The sequence below is a fragment of the Vulpes lagopus genome, chromosome 12, assembly GCF_018345385.1.
Source record: "Vulpes lagopus strain Blue_001 chromosome 12, ASM1834538v1, whole genome shotgun sequence".
NCBI lineage: Eukaryota > Metazoa > Chordata > Mammalia > Carnivora > Canidae > Vulpes > Vulpes lagopus.
Window position 1 is genome coordinate 5611208 of NC_054835.1, and position 19297 is coordinate 5630504.

General features: G+C 55.4%; 1 protein-coding gene and 1 long non-coding RNA gene across 3 annotated transcripts in view; one reads left to right on the top strand and one right to left on the bottom strand.

Moving 5' to 3' along the window:
• SH2D3C (SH2 domain containing 3C) overlaps positions 1 to 19052 on the bottom strand; it is a 30008-nt gene extending 10956 nt beyond the window's left edge. The window contains exons 1-3 of one of the 2 annotated variants that reach the window (XM_041725262.1): positions 18926 to 19052; positions 16500 to 16971; positions 5986 to 6025 (exon numbers count right to left, since the gene is read on the bottom strand). In XM_041725262.1, the coding sequence (XP_041581196.1) occupies positions 5986 to 6025; positions 16500 to 16971; positions 18926 to 18962 (549 nt within the window). In that variant the 5' untranslated portion in view covers positions 18963 to 19052. Of the gene's footprint in view, positions 1 to 5985; positions 6026 to 14730; positions 14905 to 16499; positions 16972 to 18925 lie in introns of those variants that run through there. The other variant, XM_041725261.1, reaches the window with a different exon arrangement.
• LOC121473221 lies at positions 15244 to 17862 on the top strand. Its single transcript, XR_005983116.1, has 3 exons — positions 15244 to 15383; positions 17437 to 17483; positions 17707 to 17862. It is a non-coding gene; the product is annotated as an uncharacterized LOC121473221 (long non-coding RNA).
• Positions 19053 to 19297: the final 245 nt, after the last annotated feature.

Below are 19297 nucleotides of genomic sequence, written 5' to 3' on the forward strand. Positions count from 1 at the left end.
GAGGAAAGGGAGTTCCAATTGCCAGGTGTACTCCCCACCGCAAAGCCCACCCCAATCCTGGCTGTGCCCTGTAAATTCTCCAGGCCTCAGTTTCCTCCTCTGTAAAATGGGTATTATGACAGAACCTGCTTCACTGGGTTGCAAGGATGAAAGGAGACAATACTCCAGAGTACTGTGACTAGCCCATTGATGTCCTCATCACTGTGAGGACATGTGGCATTGCTTCCTCTCCCATCCCTCAACACCAGGCCCCAAAGACGGCTGTTCTAGGACAGGTAGATCTGGCCCCAACCTGGCCAGACAGCAGGACAGATGAAAGGGGGTACTAGAGGGCCTGGCTCAGCCAGGTGACAATCTCTCCCCAGGACCCGCTACTTACCAGGGCCCAAAGGTCCTCTAATCCACTGCCTGCCTTTTCTGACCTTCCAAAGATCTCAGAGCCTAACTCTACAGCTCCATCCCCCACCCCTCTGCTGCCACACTGCTTAGTTTGCCCCAATCCACACTGCACCCCCCCAGACATGCTAATCCCCAGCTTCAGTGACATCTAGAGTCTCTGACTTCATTATTTCAACAGTGATTAATCCCCCACTGAGACAGGTCCTGTGCCAGGAGCTGAGACCCCAAAGTCATCAGGATAGACGACCTCTGGGAGAGCCACACTGATGAGCAACTCCAATTTTCTGAATGTTCAAAGATGCACAGAAAGCTCTGGGAACAGCTAAGAGTGTCCCTCCTCATCTAGCCAGGGAGTTGAGTCCCTGAAGAAGTAGGTGATGTTTCCACAGAGGCCGAAGGACCTCTGCAGAAGGACCGAATGAGCCCAGCAAAAGCATCAAGGTGGGGGCAGACAGGCAAACAGGTGGAGGAAGGGAAGAGCTTCTGGGAAGACAGTGGCAAAGCTGGGGTTCTGTAGGCAGAAATGTAAATGTCCTGGGGTGGGGGTGGGGAGCATCAAAGGGGGGAGAGATGGGGGCAGATGCAACAGGGCAGCGGGAGCTGGGGTTTACCCAGAGGCCACAGCAGAGCCACAGAGGGTTTTTCAAGATTCAGTCTGCTGTGTGGTGAGTGGCTCAGTGCTTTTCAGGCACTGGCAGGGAAGGGCGGGGCAAGGGAGTGGCAACTGGGGAAAGGGTGTTTAAATAGCCATTGGTGAGTATGGAGAAGAGCCTGGAGGGGTCCGGAGGATTTCAGATGGAGATCCTGGGAGGACTATGAGACACTCCTCCAAGTGAGCAAAGCTGGGGCAGGAGCTGCTTGGTGATGGCCCTATGAAAATTTGGGCTTTGAGGAGCCTGTAGGGCTCTAGGGACAGATGGTGGGGGTCAGAGATGGTACAGGTCCTGGAAATGGGGATGCTGTATGCCCTCTGCCCGGGATAGAAACTGATACACCTGAAGAGTAGGAAGGCTGAGGGCTGAACTGAGACCTACACTCCCGAGTGGAGCTCCCTATTCTTGGGCGTCCTTGGCCTTCCTCTCTATACCTCACCACACCCTGAGAAGGGAAGACTGGGAGTCACAGGGGAGAGCACACCGGTACCCCAGCCTTCTGGGGTTCTTCTCCTTGACAAAAAGCATGTAACTGAGAATTGACCCCAGTTCCACAGCTGGAGCAAGATAAGATGGACATGGGGCAAAACAGGGGAGCAGGCTGTTAGATAAAGAACCTGGCCACAAGACTCTGCCCACCACCGTGTGACCTTGAGCTAGTCATTCTTCCTCTCTGAGCCTGGGTAGCCTCATCTGTAAACGGGGCGGGAGGGGGTGGGGAGACTGGGCTCCACTTTTCCGTCCAGAACCAATGGTCACAGGGAGAATCTAGGGGAACCAATTTAGTCCTCCTACACACCTGAGGGTGAGGAACCCTAGGGTTCTCCTGCCCTCCTCATCACTCTCGATCAGGGGGTCCCCAGCTCCCAAGGCTGGGGCGGGGGTGTGGGAGTTGCGGGCTGGGGCGCGAATGCAGCATCCTTGCGCCCGGCGCACCGCTATTGGCCGAAGATGATCTCACCGCCTCCCCGCCTGCGCGCGCCTGATTGGCCGAGGCGGGGATGCTGCTCTCCGCGGCCGGCGGGGCCGTCATTCAGGCGGGCTCGGAGCGTGTGTGTGTGAGCCCAGGGAAGCGCAGAGGTGACGCGCCCGGCGTCCCCCAGGGGGCTCCGGAGGCAAAAGCGCACAGACCCCCGGTCAGGGTCTTAACCCTTAACCCCCGGCCCGCGCCCGGCAAGCCCCCTCCAGCTTCCTACGGTCCGACAACCGCAAGCGAGGCCATCCCCAGAGGATGCTCCGCAGAGAGGCGGGGTCCGGGTCCTCCCCTCCACCCCCTTCCGTTTAACCCTTTCACCGCCGCGGCACCGTCCCGCACCGCCCGGCCGGCTGGGCTGGGAGCCCCGCGCCCCGCGCCTGCCCGGGTCCGCCTGGAGGGCGGGCGAGTGGCGGGCGCCCTGGCTGTCGCCCCGGGGACCCGCAGCACCCTTCAACTTCCCGCCGCTCACTCAGCCTTCGGACCCCAGCCCGGCGCCCCCGGTACAATGGGGAGCCCGGTTGCCCGGGTCAGCCGCAGGGGCCGGAGCGCTCGCCGGAGCACGGGGGACGCCGGGCACCGCAGCTCCCGGGACCTGGGACCCCAGCTCAGCTCCGCCCGCGGAGGAAGCGGGACCGAAAAGGCAGCCCCGCAGCCCCGAGTCCCAGGAGCCGCAGCCTGGACCCTCACCCCGCGGAGCGGCCGGGCGCCCAGAGGTGAGGCTGGGGCGGCCCCGCCCCCTCCCGCAGCCCCTGCCCAGCCCCTGCCCCTGCCCTGCCCCGCCAGGCCCTGCGAGGCGCCACCGGGCTGCGGCCCCGGGTCCCCGCGCCGGGGCGGAGCGGCCGGGGTCTCAGCCCGGAGCGCCTGGCGGGAGCCGAGCCGCCCCCTCACCTGCACCTGCACGAAGGAGCCGCGGTAGAAGCAGCAGGCGGCGGCCGACAGGGCGCTCCATAGGCTGCACCGCTCGGTCATGGTGGGGCCGGGCGCCCGGGGCCGGGCCGGTGCGGGGGGCGGCGGCCGGCGGGGCAGGGGCGCGGGCACCGACCGGGCTAGGCACCGGCTGCGCGTGCCTTTCGGCGGCGCGATTACCTCATCGCCTTGCCGGGGGAGGAGCGGGGAGGCGGGGCGGGGAGACCCCACCCTCCAGCCGGTCAGGGGAGGGGAGGGGGCCATTGTTCCTCCCTCCGCCCGCCCCCCGCTCTCCGCCCCTCGCCCCTCGCCCCCCGAGCTCCAGCCCCGCGGGGCTGCCTGGAGTCCGGGGAAGCGGAGCAAAGGACCCGCCTAGGGGGGCGGTCACGGGGGTGGCGGGGGGAGGAGGTAGCGGAGTGGGGAGGGATGCCTGGTGGGGGAGATCCTGCCTTCCCCAACTCACCGGACCCTTTACTGACCCGGAGCGGCCAAAGACTTGAATTAAATCATATCTAAAGCTGGAAAAATCCCTGTATGCATTTGACCAAATCCTTTGTGGCCTGGGGAAATCTCCCAGAGCCCAGGATTTCTCACCCCTGATTTGGAATCAGGTACCCGACTGAGAATCCCAAGATGCCCTACTACCAGACTCTAGAGGTGCAGAGAGCCAGTAAGGCTCGATGCTCAGGGCACCAGCCTGGGTTCAGCTAGGGATGCCCCCACCTCCACCCCCCAGTCCCTTCTCTTGGAGCTCAGATGCACTCATCTGGAAAACCTACCTGTGCTGACCTCACAGAACTCTTCTGAGCCTTGGCTGAGTTGATGGATGTTAAGTTGCCAGGCATAAAGTAAGTGCTCAATAAATGCATGCTATTATTGTCAAGCTGATTGTCTTACAATCTGGACCCTGTGTCCTAGAAATTAAGGAGAGTCGTCACTGACTGCGTCAGTCAGGCCTAGGGTCAAATCCTTTTGACCTGCCTTGTGATGTTAGGGAGGTGAGTCCACCTTTCTAGGCCTCCATTATTCAACTGTTTTCCACAAATATATCTGAAGCTCTGAGCAAAAAGCGTGGAATTTTATGGCCTTGGAACTTTAGAACCCTTGACTTGGAATCAAATTATTCACATCATGGTCTGAGAACCCTGGAGTTCTGGAAGCTAGTACCCCAAGGGAGGAACGGATTATTGGTAACTGACTATTGATTCTACCACCCTCTGAGACTTGAAACTAGAACTCATGTTCTTTTGATTTCATCCTTTAATCAGTTCCAGTGAACAGGTATTATTTCTTTTATAATATTTTTATTTTTTAGCCCCATAAACTAAAGGGAAAATACAAAGCTAATAATACAGAGATCTTACTACCATCAGTGATGGGGATCTCACTACCTTGCCAAGTATCCCAGAACTGTGGGGTGCTAAAATGTGTGCCCTATGTTCCTACCCACTGGTTTTGGTGCTGGTTCTCCTTGATGCCTCTGTCCTTCTGTGGTATAAGAGCTCTGGATGAAGAGCCAGGGCCCAGATTCCAGGAGCAGCTGCAGCTCAACTTGTCACAGCCCTGGGCTGCACTTCCTGGGCTCACTCAGCTTGCTTTTTGACCTTGCCCACACTCTTGCCTCTGCTTAGATCACTCTAGTGCCTATTTCTGCTTATCTTTGCTTTTCAGCTTTTCCTTTGGGCACAGGATATTGGCAAACATTCCTGGTCAACTGCAATGGCTTGGTTTCAATGCCTCCTCCTCCAGAAACCCTTCCTTGATCTCCACTCCCCATCTCCCAAGCAGAAAGTCATCTGCTACCTACTGAGCTCCAATGACTTCCTATCTGAGGCTTCTGATGATAGGGAGGGGCAGATGTCTGAGCACTTCCCTTGCTGCCTCATCGCTAGACTCTTACATAGAGCTTTACAGGCAGCATCTCAGATGACGGAATGTCCCCGGGGTCAGGAGCTAGGCTAGCCTGCTCTATTCCAGGCCCAGTAACCCTACTTAAGGGTATGGACTTATGGAGCCCATAGCAACCCTAGTTGGGAGGAACTGTTGTTACCCCATTTCGTATAGGTGAACACTGAGGCTCAGTGAGGTGCCCCACATACCCAAAATAATGTAGCAAGTAAGTGGTAGATCTGGGACTAAAATATGTGTCTGCTGGATTGCAAAGCAAAGCCCAAACCACTGTGTGTCTCTCTCCCAGTCTCCATGTGGACCAGGAGCCCTTTGGACACAAGATCTGGTGCTCGCAGCCCTCTGCTGTATGCTCTGTACTCAACATTGAGCCTGGCTCAGTGTGGGTGCTCCTGGAGGTAGAAGACCAAGGACTCTGTCCATGGTCTTGGCATCAAATAGCATTAGATTGCAGTCTCAGTTCTGCCCTGTAATAGCTGTGTGGCTGTGAGCAAATCACTGTGCATCTCCAGGCCCCAAGTTCCCCATATATAAATGGGTACAGGAAGGCCTTCCCTGCTCAGTGATGAGGGAAGAAGTCAAAGGCCTCATTCATGTACAGAGCTCAGAACTATCTCCCTTCCATTGCTGGCAGCCAGCACAGGGCTCTGCACACAGCAGGCTCTCAAAATGTTATGTTACTCTCTTTATCATCATTGTTTCAAAGCTGCATTCTCAACATTCCCAGTGCCCAGGACAAATTAAATTTGTGGTAAATGTGAGCTGAGCCCATTATCTGTGATGAAAACCGAGTCATTTTTTCTTGCTCCCACCTCTCAACACAAGCATATGCTCAGAGAACGGGTGGGATGGGGTCTGGGCATGGAGACATCCCAGGGCTCCGTGCAGCTGGCAAGTGGATGGGGTCTGGTGGTAACAAACAGCAGGGTGTCCCATGTTTGGGTCCAGGAGAGAATGATGACAGGCATGGGAAGAAGATCCTTGGTAGTGAAACCAGATCCCAAGCTCCGCTCCAACCCCCAAGACTGGCTCTTCTTGGGAACAGGCAGTGAGGTCCACCTCCTAAGAAGGCTCAGAAAAGAACTCTGCCCTTCATGGAGCAGGCTCTGAGCTGTCCAGAGTCCCCTGCCCAGCCCCTCTTACCTTCACGTAGTCCCCGCCAGCCTCTGGCTCTCCAGCAACCCTAGAAGGAGAGAAGAGAGGTGAGTGTCGCCAGCCCTACCTGGTTCCCCAGCTGCTATCCTCCACCCACCTGCCTGCTGCCAGCACCTGCCCCTAGCACTCCAGAGGGCTTATCTGAAAGCAGGAGGGGGTGTTGCAGCTGACAGCACTGGCTGGAATCTGCTGGCAGGGCTTCTCCTCTGCTTTCCAGCTGTGCGACCCTGGACAAGTCCCCTCACCTCTCTGAGCTCCAGTTGCCTGGGGATAATGACAGCCTCTGCCTCATCGGCTTGTTCCAAGAACTCTGGGAGCTGACACATGTTAATATGCCTAATGAGAAGCCTGCTTCCTGAACCAGTGTCTTCACCCAGCTTCAGGACCTTCCAGTGTTCTTACCTATATCCACTCCAAGCGCTAGTGGCCCCGGGCTGGGGCTCACCCTCCCTCCCCGCTCCCCCATCCACTCTACACTCTCTCCCTAGTGCAGAATGGCCCACTCAGCAGCAGCACACTGTGCTGGTGACCATTGGCTGTGGAGTGGATCCCCTCAGCCTTAACGGTGGCCAGGAGGGGGCCTGAAGAGGCCAGATGCTGAGAATGGCTATCTTTCCCAGGGGCCAAATACTACCCTTCCTTGTGAGGGATGAGGTGAGCTACCTCCCCTGGTCCTTGGCCTTAAATGCCATGGCTTTTCTTTTTTTTTTAATTTTTAATTTTTTTTTAAGATTTAATTTATTTATTCATGAGAATACACAGAGAGGAGAGAGAGAGAGAGAGAGAGAGAGGCAGAGACACAGGCAAAGGGAGAAGCAGGCTCCATGCAGGGAGCCCGACATGGGACTCGATTCAGGGTCTCCAGGATCAGGCCCTGGGCTGAACGCGGCGCTAAACCGCTGAGCCACCAGGGTGGCCCCTGCCATGGCTTTTCTGATACAGCCTGGAACTCTCCCTTCAGCTCCAGCCTGATAAACCCAACTGCATCCTTAGCATCTCTTCACGGATGCCCAAAGTCATTGTGAACTTGTCATATCCAAAGTAGGACTGCAGCTACCCACCCCCTGCCGCCACGCCCCAGCTCCCCACATCCGCCTCCCATCTCAGTTAATGTCAGCTGCATCCTTGTCGCTCTGTCTGGCCAAAAAATCTGCAGTCATCTGTGCCTCATCTTCCACTCACACTCCACACCCAACCCATCAGGAAATCCTGCAGCTCGACTTTCAAAATAGATCCTAACCACTTCTCCCCGAGGGTCAATCCTTGCTCCATCCAGGAACCCTGTGTCCTCAGTGGCTTCTCGCTGGCCCCCTGCCTGTTCTCACACCCCACTCAGCTTCCACTCCATCCCTGGCAGCACTCAGGTAAAAAGAAGTAGGTCACACAAAGCATCCCCACGGCCTCTGGGCTACCCCCTCTCACCCAACAAGATCTAAACCCCTCTCCGTGGCCTGCAAATGGTTGGCCAGGTAGTTTATCACCCAAACCAGAACTTTTGTTCCCTTGTGAGAGTAAAGAGATATCATTGTTATGCCAGAAAAATCGGCATCAACCAGGCCATATGTTCCCTAACCTACAAGGCCCTGTGTGGGTCTGTGGTGCCCAACCACCCACTTTGCCAACCACCAGCATGCCTCCCTCCCTCACTCTATCCCTCATTCTGCCCCAGACAGATTGGCCTCCTTGCCAAGCCCACTTTGCACTTGTGGTTCCCTCTGCCTAGAATGCCCTTCCTCCATATCTTCATACAGCTTGCCCCTCCCTCTAGTTTATTTAGGGCTCTGTTTAATGCCCCTCCTCGGAGAAGCCTTCCCTGACCACCCTCCCTGGGCCTTCACTCTCTGTCCTCAGCCCTCCTTTATTTTCCTCAGCCTGCAATGATCATTTTACATGTATTGTTGCCTGTTACATAAGGGCATTGACTCTGTCTCATCCATCATTAAGCCCCCAGCACAGTGCCTGGCGCATAAGAGGAGCTCACGATTGCTTAAAGGAATACATGAACAGTTAGTACTCAGCCAATATGGATCACTAGCATTATGATTCTTTTTGTCACTCTGGGTCCTGGTTCCCTGGCTAGGACAGGCCTCAGTGTTCCCATCTACACAATAGGGAGGGAGGTCAAACACTAGGAAACTGCTTCCTCACCTCCAGAAGCCCAATATTTAAATTTAAATGTCATAAATTTAGTAAAATAAACAATTTAAAACATACACAAAAAAACGTGAGCTTTCAAAATCGTGGGTAAGGTAGGTATCCCTCAGGCAGAATTCCACACGGGGTTCCCCAGCTCCTGAGGCCAGGGGCTCCTCACTGAAAGGCTGTCTGACAGCCCTCCCCGTTGCTAACCTTCTCTCCTAGAGTCTTTCCTGACTTAAGGACATAGTCCATCAAGCTGCAGCCCAGCCACAGCTGTTTTGGTTCTGTCTGTCTAGCAGCGATGGGAGTGAGATGGCATGGGGTCCCCTCCCCTGCGCATTCACCTCTGCCAGTTTTTCCCGGGGTGAGGGTGAGGTGTCCCATCCCAGAGTTTCCGGCCATTCAGTCCCGGAAATCCGCCCACTGCTGGGAACAGATTGGCCAGGACACTGGGATCGCCCTCAGAGCTTCCTCCTGCTTCCTGTCTACCCCCTCCTTGGGCCCAGGGGAGGGAGCAGAGCCTTGGTGTGGGGGGTGGCTGCCTGCACCAAGGATCAAGTGGGCTGGGGTGGTCAGAGCCAATGGGGGAGCTCAGGGCACAGGCCAAGGCCCAAGAAGCTGCAGGCCTGGGGCCACGTTTGGACCCCCATCACCTCACCATGCCCCTCTACAACACTCCAGGATTTCCAAGACATAACGTGACCATGTCTGCCTCTGATCCATGTCATCCTCATCGTCATCATTTGCCTAGACTATTGCCACCACCTGATCATATTGCTCCCCTGCCTCTATTCGTGTCCTCTGTGACTTGTTCTCACTCCAGCAGTCCAACCACTCCTGTTAAAATGAAAGTCAGGCCCGGATTTCCTCTGCTTCGACCCACCAGGGTTGGCCCCCAGTGTCACTCAGAGTAAGGGCTGAAGTCCCCCTGACAGCCTTGGGGACTAGATCCCCACCATCTCTCCCACCCAATGTCCTGCCCTGCTCCCCTCACTTACGATGCTCCCACCATGCTCGGCTTCTTGCAGGTTTTTGTTCCTACTGCAGGACCTTCGTACTTCCTGTTCCCTCTGCTGGAATACTTTCTCCCCAGATACCACTGAGCTCCCACCCTGCCCTACATCAGGTCTTCACTAAAATGTCCCCTGCTCAGCACAGCCTTCCCCTGCCACCTGTCTGAAGTGAGAATCTCTAAACACACCCTATCTCCCTTCTCTCTGGTTTTACTCCACTGCACATCTGACCTGCCATGCATGAACAATCTTCTTTCATTAGAACATAAACTCCGAGAGGACAGGGATTGGGATCTGCCAAGAGCAGTGCCAGGCACCCCACAAAGATTTTGTTGAGTGAATGGGTGTCACACAGCAGCCCTGTGCAACAAAGTCTTGTTCTCATGGCTCAGCACTCTGACACAGCCATCCCTCCCCTCTCCCCTTGCTCTCCCTTGCACTCTAGCCTGCTTGCACTTTGTCCAAAGAGCTCTGCTCCCTCCAGCCTCAGGGCCTTTGCACATAATGCTCCTTCTGCTTGGAATGTCCTCTCTCCCTTAGGGCCAGAGTGGTTCCTACATGGCCTTCAGATCTCAGTTCACTTAGAGATTTCTAGAACATTCTCCCTCCCATTGTAATCATCAAATTCAGAAATCGAAGCTTCCATTTTTAAAGGCTCCACTCCACCAATTAATTAACTTATTTTTTACTGGGGATCCCTGGGTGGCTCAGTGGTTTAGCGCCTGCCTTAGGCCCAGGGCATGATCCTGAAGTCCTCGGATTGGATTGAGTCCCTCATCAGGCTCCCTGCATGGAGCCTGCTTCTCCCTCTGCCTGTGTCTCCGCCTCTCTCTCTCTCTCTCTCTCTCTCTCTCTCTCTCTCTGGGTATCTCTCATGAATAAACAAAATCTTAAAAAAAAACCAACAACAACTTATTTTTTACTTTGTGGACTTAAAAGGCACTTCCTCTTTAATATTAGTGGTGAAATCAATTAATAAACAATTCTGACAATCGAGCTAAATCAGTCCCATTAATCAGCCACATTAATTATTCAAATAACCAACCCCTTTAGTTGCCTGTATTAACTGATTTGTTCTGATAACTGATACCACTTATTGCATACATTAGCTTAATTAATTGGATTAATGAGCAGTAATTAGAGCCCATTATCCTTTATTTCCCCAACACAGGTTTAAATCTGAGCTTTGCTTTCAGGGCCTCCATCCTGGCCAGGAGAAAGAGGGAGGCTTCCCAGGGGATCCTGGAGGAGAGGCACTAGAGAGCACCTGCTGTCCCATCCCACCCTGACCCTCCCTTGCCGGGGCAGCCCTATCCTCTGCAGAGGCCAGCTGCCTGTCTACCTTCTCTCTGACCCCCATGGGCCTCCAGGCCTGGCCATATGGCCTCAGGTGGACCCTTCCCCAACCTCTGCCTCCTGCTTCTCAGCTTTACCCTGCCTCCTCCCCTCCAACTGCCCTCTTCTGTAAAATGGGCATTAAGCGTCCCCTCAGATCCACAAGCATCCTGAGAAGAAAGGGTGCAGAGTTCCCAAACCTAGGTGTCTCCTCTTGTTGTTCAAGCTCCCAGCTAAGGAGACCTCCCATTCTGCCCTTGGTGAGGGGGTGTTGGGAGGGTTGGGGAGGTGGGGACTGCAGATTCTTTTACCTTTCACTGCGACCATCATTCACCCTGACAGAAAAGCAATACTGCTTGCTCTGGGCTCTTTAGTTTTTAAGTTCCTGGGTGGAGAGGGTGGAGGTGGAAAGCCCTGTCTTCCCCCGGGCACCCTGCCTTGGGGCTTTCACGACTCTGCCAGGTAGGCTCTTGGCTTTAGCCCCTGCCCCACTCCACCTCCAGTAAGATGGGCCACCACTGTCTTGAAGACATCCCTGCTCCTTCTCCACCATTCTGTGCCCTCTGTCTTCTTGACAGGGGTGAGCCTGCCAGCAGGAGTTCACAAATGGGACCAGTCCTATGAGGCTAGGGCAGATGGGGGCTACTCTTTCCAGGGCAGACCTGAGGCTTTGGAGCCCTGAGAGCTACTAACAGACCCTCAAAATCTGCTGGAGAAGAGGACAGGGGAGGGCATGTGTAGCGTGCTGACTGAATGCCTGTGATCTGGAGGCCTCGCTTGACAGGGGAGGAAGCTGAGGTTTGCGACTTGATCCAGGACACACAGCTGCTCAGACTCTCGATCTGGGTTGGCTCCACTTTGTTCCTTGCATGAGGCAGGCTCCCCTGGAGAAAGGGGATCACTCCAGGGTGGGGACCACCTCCATGAGAAGGTGGGGAGGGAAGGGCAAAGAAAACTAATAAATATTTCCACTGGACCATGAGCCCAGAATTGATGTCAAGAAGGAGAAATGGGGCAGGATGGGAGGAGAGAAGACCCTCTCTGACTCTGGAGGGAGGAAGCCACTTGAGCCCCGAACGTCCCCCTCTTGGGGCCTCAGTGAACTCTTCCATGACACGGGCATGGTGATAGCAAGAGCAGCTCCTATATACTGGCCCTTCCTGGGCCTTGCCCAGGACAAATGCTCTATCTACCTCATCTAGTCCTCACAGTGTGTCCATGATGTGGGTGCTCATATTGTCCCCATTTTACAGTTGGAGAACCTGAGCATCAGACGGGGCAAAGGGGCTGCTCAACATTGTTCAATCAGTAATGTCCCCAACTTCCTCTCCAGCTCTACTCCATGTGGGTCCAGGATTCGGCAAACAAGGTCCCCTGAGGGTTTCAGGGTGGGGGGGATGTGGTTCCAGCTGGGGGTGGGGGTACTGTCTGTCCTTCCTGAGCCAGCACAGTTCCCACAGCCAGAGGCATCCGGGGGGTCTCAAGAAGGACTGTGAGAAAGTCTCCACAGGAAATGAGAGCCGGGAGCAGCTGGGCCCCTTCGGAAGACAAGGACCAGCCGCCCAGAGCCTGAGGAGGCCCATCAGGCTGAGCCCACCACAGCCCCTTCCCCGGGTGGGTAATCACTACCAGATGCCCAGCAGCTGACGTCACTCTGCAGGGCCGAGAGGGTCGTGGGACTCTGGAGAGTGTTGGGAATTCTTGGACCAGGATCAACATTCCAAAAGGAAATGGGATGGGGGGCAGATTCTTGGCCCGTTCTCAGTGCCTGGCACCAGGACTGGGGGACCCACATCACAGGGTGTCCCTGGTTCTCCTGTGGGGTGCCACCTGCTCCAAATCTCCCTCTGAACAGCCCTGAGAGTGGAGGGGCCTGGGTCTCTGTGATCTGGCAGGGAGGAAAGAACGCTTGGGTGTGACACTTTACAATGAGTGGAACTGCATTCAAACCTTCCTCAAAGGAAAGGTCCTCGTAAAACATAAGTCTGAGTGAGGCCCTCCTCTGCTCAAGGCCAGCAATGGCCACATCTCCCTGGGTCAAAGCCAGGTCCTTGCCGGGCCTTCCAGGCCTTCCATTATCTGAACCTGTTTCCTCTTTGGCCTCGCCTCCCAGTACTCCACTCCCCAGCCCCCATCCTCATCTCCTCCAGCCACTGTAGGTCTCGGCTGTTCTTCACACATGCCAAGGATGCTCCTACCTCAGGGCCTTTGTACCTGCTGTTCCCTTGGCCTGGCACACTCTTCCCCAGATATCAAGAGAGTTTGCTCCCTCATCCCTTTATTCAAACATCACCTCAAAGAGAGCTTTTTCCTGGCTAACCTTCCTAAATCGCTACCACTAGATACTCTCCTGCCCTGACCAATTCCCCTAGATGGTTTCAATATTTCCCCCAGCATGTCTCTCTTCTGCTTGACCATCTAACTCCTTGTCTTATCATGTCTCCCCCACAATGGATGGGGGCTTCACAATAGCAGGGTTTTGTCTGCTGTGCTCACTGCTGTCTCCCAGAACTCTCAAGAGTGTCTAGGGCATAGTCACATCACACAGTAAATATTAAAGTGAATGAAATTCCAACTCAACTATATGTGTCACCTCAAGCAAGCTATTGGCCTCAGAAAACCTGTGTCTTCATCTGTACAATAAGCTCCTATTATTTCCCTTCCAGGGTCTTATGGGAGGTCATTTAAGTAACATAGAAACGGCTTTGTGGTTTTTACTTGCGAAAAGTGAAATGCAGCCTGGTGACTTGGAAGTTGGTCAAGTTTGGAATCAAATCTAGGCTCTGACACCTAATCTCTCTATGACCCCAGGAAAATCCCTTCCCCTCTCTGAGTCTTGGTCTCTTCATTGGTAAAATGAAGCAAACAGAGGTTTCCCCTTCACAGGGCCTGTGTGGGAGATGGCATCTGTGGGGTGCTTCAGGCAGGGCCTGGCCAATTGTGAGCCAGATCTCAACCACCTCTTGCAGGACCCTGGAGTGCAGTTCCTGTGTGTGGGCATGGGTGTCGGTGGAAGGTGTTGGGGCCTCCTTCCTTTACCGGGCCTCCACTTCTCCTCCTAACACGGACTGAAGGGGAGGGTGTCAAGGATGTCTGGACCTGCTATTTCCCTGCAGAAGGCTGAAGTGCTTGAGGGTAGGGTGAGGCTAGGCTGGCTCTCTTCTTTCTGGGAGCTAAAGGCTCTTCAGCCTCTGTGCTCCTGGCCCCTCCTCCCTCCTTCCTCCTCATCCCCCATGATCTCAGCAGGGAACAGGGCACCAGGAAACTCCTGCAGCCTCACCTCTTCCCCTTCCTTCCTTCTGCTCCAGGTGCACCCTGCCTCCCAGGGGCAGGGGAGGGACACCATCTACCCCAGCTTCGACCACTCCCTGAGCAGCCATAGATGACCTCCTTGGGACACTCGGGAATGGGGCCCCAGTCTTGCTCAGTGGCAGTTCTCAAATGCCCTCCTCTCCAAACTGGATGTATCATCAGAGACCATTCCAGTCCCATCTGGGCTGCTAGGAGATTGAAGCCCAGAGTAGGGCAGGGCAAATCTGAGATCATAGGCAAAGCGGCTCTCTTAACTCTGGGACTCAGGGCTGGGTTTCAGGGGCTCCTGGAAGAACATTTAATTTCTGGCCTCTTGCTTGGCCTGGAGGGCAAGTGGGACACTGGATCTCAGGACACCAGGAGGCGCCTCAATCAGATATGCTAACCTCACCCCCCTCAGGACTATAGGACACTCTGGATGACTGGGGGATGTAGGCCTGTCTCTCTGTTTCCTCTGCCAGTCCAAGGCCAGGCCTGATGCCAGAGGCACTGCCTAGGACCACCAGGACCCCTACCCACAGGGAGGAATCCTGGGTCCCAGACTTGGCATCCTCAAGGTTTCTCAGGACCATTCCTCCCAGAGACCCTGACCCAAATGGAAGGGAATGGGCTGTCCAGCCTTTAAGGGCATGGGCCAGGAAGATGGAGTTAAACCCCGGTTCTAACTTTCGATACTGTGGCAGGCAAACCATCAAGTAAATCTCCCTTTCCTCATCTGTAAAATGGGGATGATAATAGTGCCCTTCTTCTGGGGCTGTTGTGAGGAGTAAATGCTCAACCTGTGCGAGGACAAGACAGGGACAAAATTACACCAAAAGGAAGCCTAAAAGTCCCTGATACTAACAGGGCATCTTCCTTCGCTGGTTGCTGCAAGGGCACTGATTTCCCCTCAAACCATTCCCGTTCCCTCCTCAGGTCCAGCTTGGTCACTCACCCTCTGGGTCCCAGTGCAGGGCACCTTCGTCCCACTGCAGTCATGGTCCCCCGCGGTCACTACCTGCAGCCTGGACACCTCCTCCGCCTGACGACTCCCGCCTTTCTCAGGCGGCGGAGCTGCGGAGCTCAGAGCCGTACCCCGGGGGAGGAGCCTGACCTGTAGACCACGCCCCGGGCTCGCCCCTCGCCCTCCGCCGGGGGCCGCTCCCCAGCCTACGCCTCCCGCGGGGGAGGACACGCCCGGCCTCGAGCACACCCCTCCCCTCCCGTCTCGCTCCGCCCCCTTCCCCATCTGTCAGAATCTGGGGCCGGAAGGCCACGCCCCCGGGCACACCCCTCCGCCTCGGCCCGCCCCGTTCCAAAGCCACCATCCCCTAACAGTCCAGTCTGGAAAAGCCACGCCCCTCCACGCGCCCCTCCACGCGCCCCTCCACGCGCCCGGCTCCTGCAAACTCCCAGTGCACGTCTCAGACCTCAGGGTGCGTCAGAACGGCCCAGAACCCATCAGGCCCTCTCCCCTGCATCCAATCCTTGCTCCTCCCCGCCCAAATAGGGCTGAACTAAGGAGGGGATGGCAGAAGAATGCAGCGTGGATCAGAGACGGTGACAAAGCACTTAGGTTATTCCTGAATTGTCATCACGCCCTCCAAGGTAGGTGCTATCATTATGTCCTTCTATGATCCAAGATCCTACAGTCAGTAAGAGGCAGAGTCTGGGCTGGATTCCTTCTGCAGCTTTACAAAGTCTTGCTCCCCATTGAACAGAGGTCTGGACTCAATTACCCCAGCACCCAGAAGCAGTGTTTGCTGTCTCAGGGAAAAGCCATTGAGGAGAGGTCCCAGGACCAGCTCTAGAGTTATTTTTCCTCAGCTGGTCCCCCCACCCCACCCCACCGCCGCGCCTTCATTTCAATAAGCACATCTGACTGGTGTGGGTTAGACACAGATTCTGAAAGTTGAAAAGCTGGAGACTGCTATGGTTGGGATTGAGGGTCTCCCAAGGGCATGAAGCACACACCTGTAGGGCTTCGAAGGTGGTGGGTACAATGTGAGAGGTGAGTGTGCAGGCACAGGAGGCAGGCAGTTTTCTGCTCAAATCCAGCTCTGCCATGTTGGCCGAGCCTCAGTTTCCCCATCTGTTTGATGGGGCTAATGACAGATTCTTTTACAGAGTTGTCTGTGAGTAATATTTGTTTTGACACCCAGTAGAATGGGTGCTTTCTAAATGGGAGTGAGCTCAGGTCATATCATCACTGTATTTTTGCATGAACTCAACTCATGGTATAACCAAGCCAAGTGGCAAGCAGGAGGGAGCAGGGTTGTCCGGTAGAACTAAAGAAGGGAGGCTGGGCGGGATCCAGTGATTGGGCTCAGGGCCCTAACAGCCGCTGCAGTTCCCTCTGGAGGCTGCCTAGGGCAAGTCAGGTGGGTCTTTGTTCAAACCCCAACTTTGTCATTTGCCAGATATGCAACCTGACTGGGGCAGATGACTCTCCCTCTCCGAGTCTCAGCTTCCTCATCTGTCATATGGAAATAACAGAATCTCCTCACCAGTTGTTTTTGTTTTGTTTTGTTTTCAGAATTAAGTGCAAGTGAAGGACTAAACACAGTGCCTGGTCTGTAGTAAGCACTTGGTTTATGCATAGGGTTTTTATTCCCCTCTCGATGTGTATATCGTGGGGTCCTCTCTGGACTCTATTTAGCAGGAGGCTGGAGATACCACGCTTCTTGCACATCCCACCCTCCCCCTCTCCTTGTGGGCACCTACCTTTCTGGAGGCACATTCCTGGGGGCTCTTTCTTCTTTTCTGTCTTCCCTGGGATCCTTAGGCTTTTCTGTGGGGCTCATTGCAGAAGGGTTGGGTCCCACTGCTGGGGTGTCCTCCATGGGGGGCTTGGTCTCCACCACCACCTCCTTGGCTGCCTCCAAGCCTGGAGGGTTGGGCAGACCTTGGGCCACTAAGTGGGGTTCAAGGCTCACCTCCTTGGTCTTGTGGGTAGCCTGTGGGTCTCGAGCCTTCTTGATGCTGAGGCGAGGCATAGTGCCCATGTGGCTGTACATGTCGCTGGAGCGGGCATAGGCAGGGGGGCTTTTGGGGACAGTCACCATGTCATCCTGTGTAGCCTCAAAGGTGTCAGGCTCCAGATGGGACTCGATACTGCTGGAGGTTGAGGATCTTTTCAGGGTGAAGGACCGAGGGAGGTTCGAAAGACTCCCAAGGCCCTTAAACTTGAAGAACTCTGGCAGGGAGGAGGGGAAGGAAAGGAGTTAATGCCAGCAGCAGTAATAATAACAGTAAAAAATACATGTTGTTCCTCTTATTGAGGCTTCAAGGGGGGCTCAGGGCTGTTATGATATAACACAGCAGCTCTAGAGTCACACAGCCCTGGGCTTCAGTCCCTCCGCTTGCACATCCTAGCTGTGTGACCTTAGGCAAGTCGCTTGACCTTTCCGAGACCCATTAGCCACATCAGCAAAATAGAGATTGTCGTACCCACCTCCTATGGACAGCAAGAGGACTGAAGGAAAGCATGTAAATAACACACTTAGAAGGGTGCCTGGCACCCAAAATAGCCTCCACAAGTAACATAGATAATGATGGTGATCACCAGAAATGCCTCTGATGGGTCAGCTATGCTTCAGACGTCACCTCACTGAATTCCCAGCACAGTTCAATGGCAGGAGTTTAATTTCCCTTTTTGCAGATGACACGAGCCATGGAAGGCACCACCAGGGGTGGCATAGCCAGCAGGTGAAGTGTGTTTGTGTGTGTGTGTGTGTGTGTATGTAGGGGTGGAGGGCAGAGGGGCAGGGAGGGGGGCTGTTTGAGCACCTGGGGCGGGGGATGAAACGAGAAGGAGGTGGTTGGGAACCCGAGGGGCCCACTCTGTGGTTCTGTCCTTCCTGTCAGCTGAGCTCCTGGTCCTGACTTGGGCGGCAGGGCTCGGATGATACCATCTCCCTCATTTCCGCAGGGGTGCGTGTGAGTTCCCTCCGCCCCCGCCCCGCCCCCAGCCGTGGGACTGCCCCTCCTCAAAGCCACCACATCTGACAACCCCCTGGCCTCCAGATGAGTGAAAAGGGAAAATCCTGGCATTTTCACTTCCTGGGCACACTCTGCCTCCTCGGGTCCTCACCACCACGTTGGAATATATAGGTAGGATGCCCTCATTGGTGAGAGAGCAGACTGAGGCCCAGAGAGGGAAGGGACTCACCCAGGATCACACAGCAGGGCTGAGCCTGGATGAGGGCTCAAGGCTCTGGACTGCTGTGGTCAGTGTTCTAGGGCTTTCCTTCCCAGCCCACCCCCTACTTGGTCTCAGCCTCTGCCTTCAGACAAACTGTTGGAAAATTCTGATGCTCTGCTCTTAGCTATGTCATGGGCCAGAAATGTGCCAATTGCCAGGAGGGGGACCAAGAACTGTGGTCTCCTGGGCACCGAAGTTGGGGTTGGGGGTATCTGGAGGAAATAGTAGAGCAGGACAGGGAGGGAAACCGAGGCCGAGTCCAGGGACATGGGATTGACCTGCCAGGAAGCCCCATATGATCTCAGGCAAGTCTCTGAGCCCCAATATTTTCATCTGTGGGATACATTCATAATCCTGGCCCTATATGCTCCCCCCCTCACCCCCCGTGCTATCAGATGGAAGGACTCAGGGGAAGCAGAAGTTTGCTGAGACCAGGAAGGGACTGACCTGGGGAAGCAGTGATAGTGGGTGTGACCCCCTCATGGAGTTGCACTGGGTCCCAACGTCACTGCTGTTGGGGAGTGACGTGGGACAGCATCCCATGGTGCACCATACCCTTTCTAGCCCCAGTAACTTCCAACCCGAGCACCCTCCCCAGAGGCAGGGCATGGAGTGTGTGGAGGTTTCCCCTTGCTCAGCCATGGGGTCCAGGGAAACCGGAGGTGGACACATAGACGAATGCAGGGACAGAGGAACAGAAATGGGCAGAGTCAGACAAGAAGCAGAGATAGAGAGCCAAACCAGCTGGAGACAGAGAAGAGCTACTGGGCCACAGTGATGGAGGGGTGGAGACAGGGAGTCCAGAAGCAGGGAGCTCTGGAGAGGAGCAGAGATGGAGAGAAAGAATTAGAAAGGAGACAGTGATGAAGAAGCAAGTGCAGACAGAGGCCGAGCTGGAAGGATAGACAGAGGATGAGAGACAGTGCAGAGGGCACCCCGCACTCACTGAACTTTCTGCTGGCTTTCTTGGGTCCCTCTGTCATCTTGGCAAGTACCGCAGAGCCCCTGGCCAGCTCCGGACATCAATGCTGAGGTTCCTCCCTCACCTCCCCTTCCCCTTTCTCGCACCCTCTCACTCGCTTCCTCTGTGTATTTTTAAACCAGTGAAACTCCCACAGCTCCACCCTCCCCATCCTCTCCACAGGGGGCGGGGGCCAAGGCCTCCCCTAGTCTGGGCCCCTGTGGGCTGCCTCCTTGGCCTTGGCTGTGGGGGGGCAGGGGGCAGACCACAAGCCCATGGGACCTGGAGAGCCTGGGAGACAAACCACAGGCCCAGGGAATGGAGCCTGCTGGGGGGGGCGGGGCACGGAGAGACCTG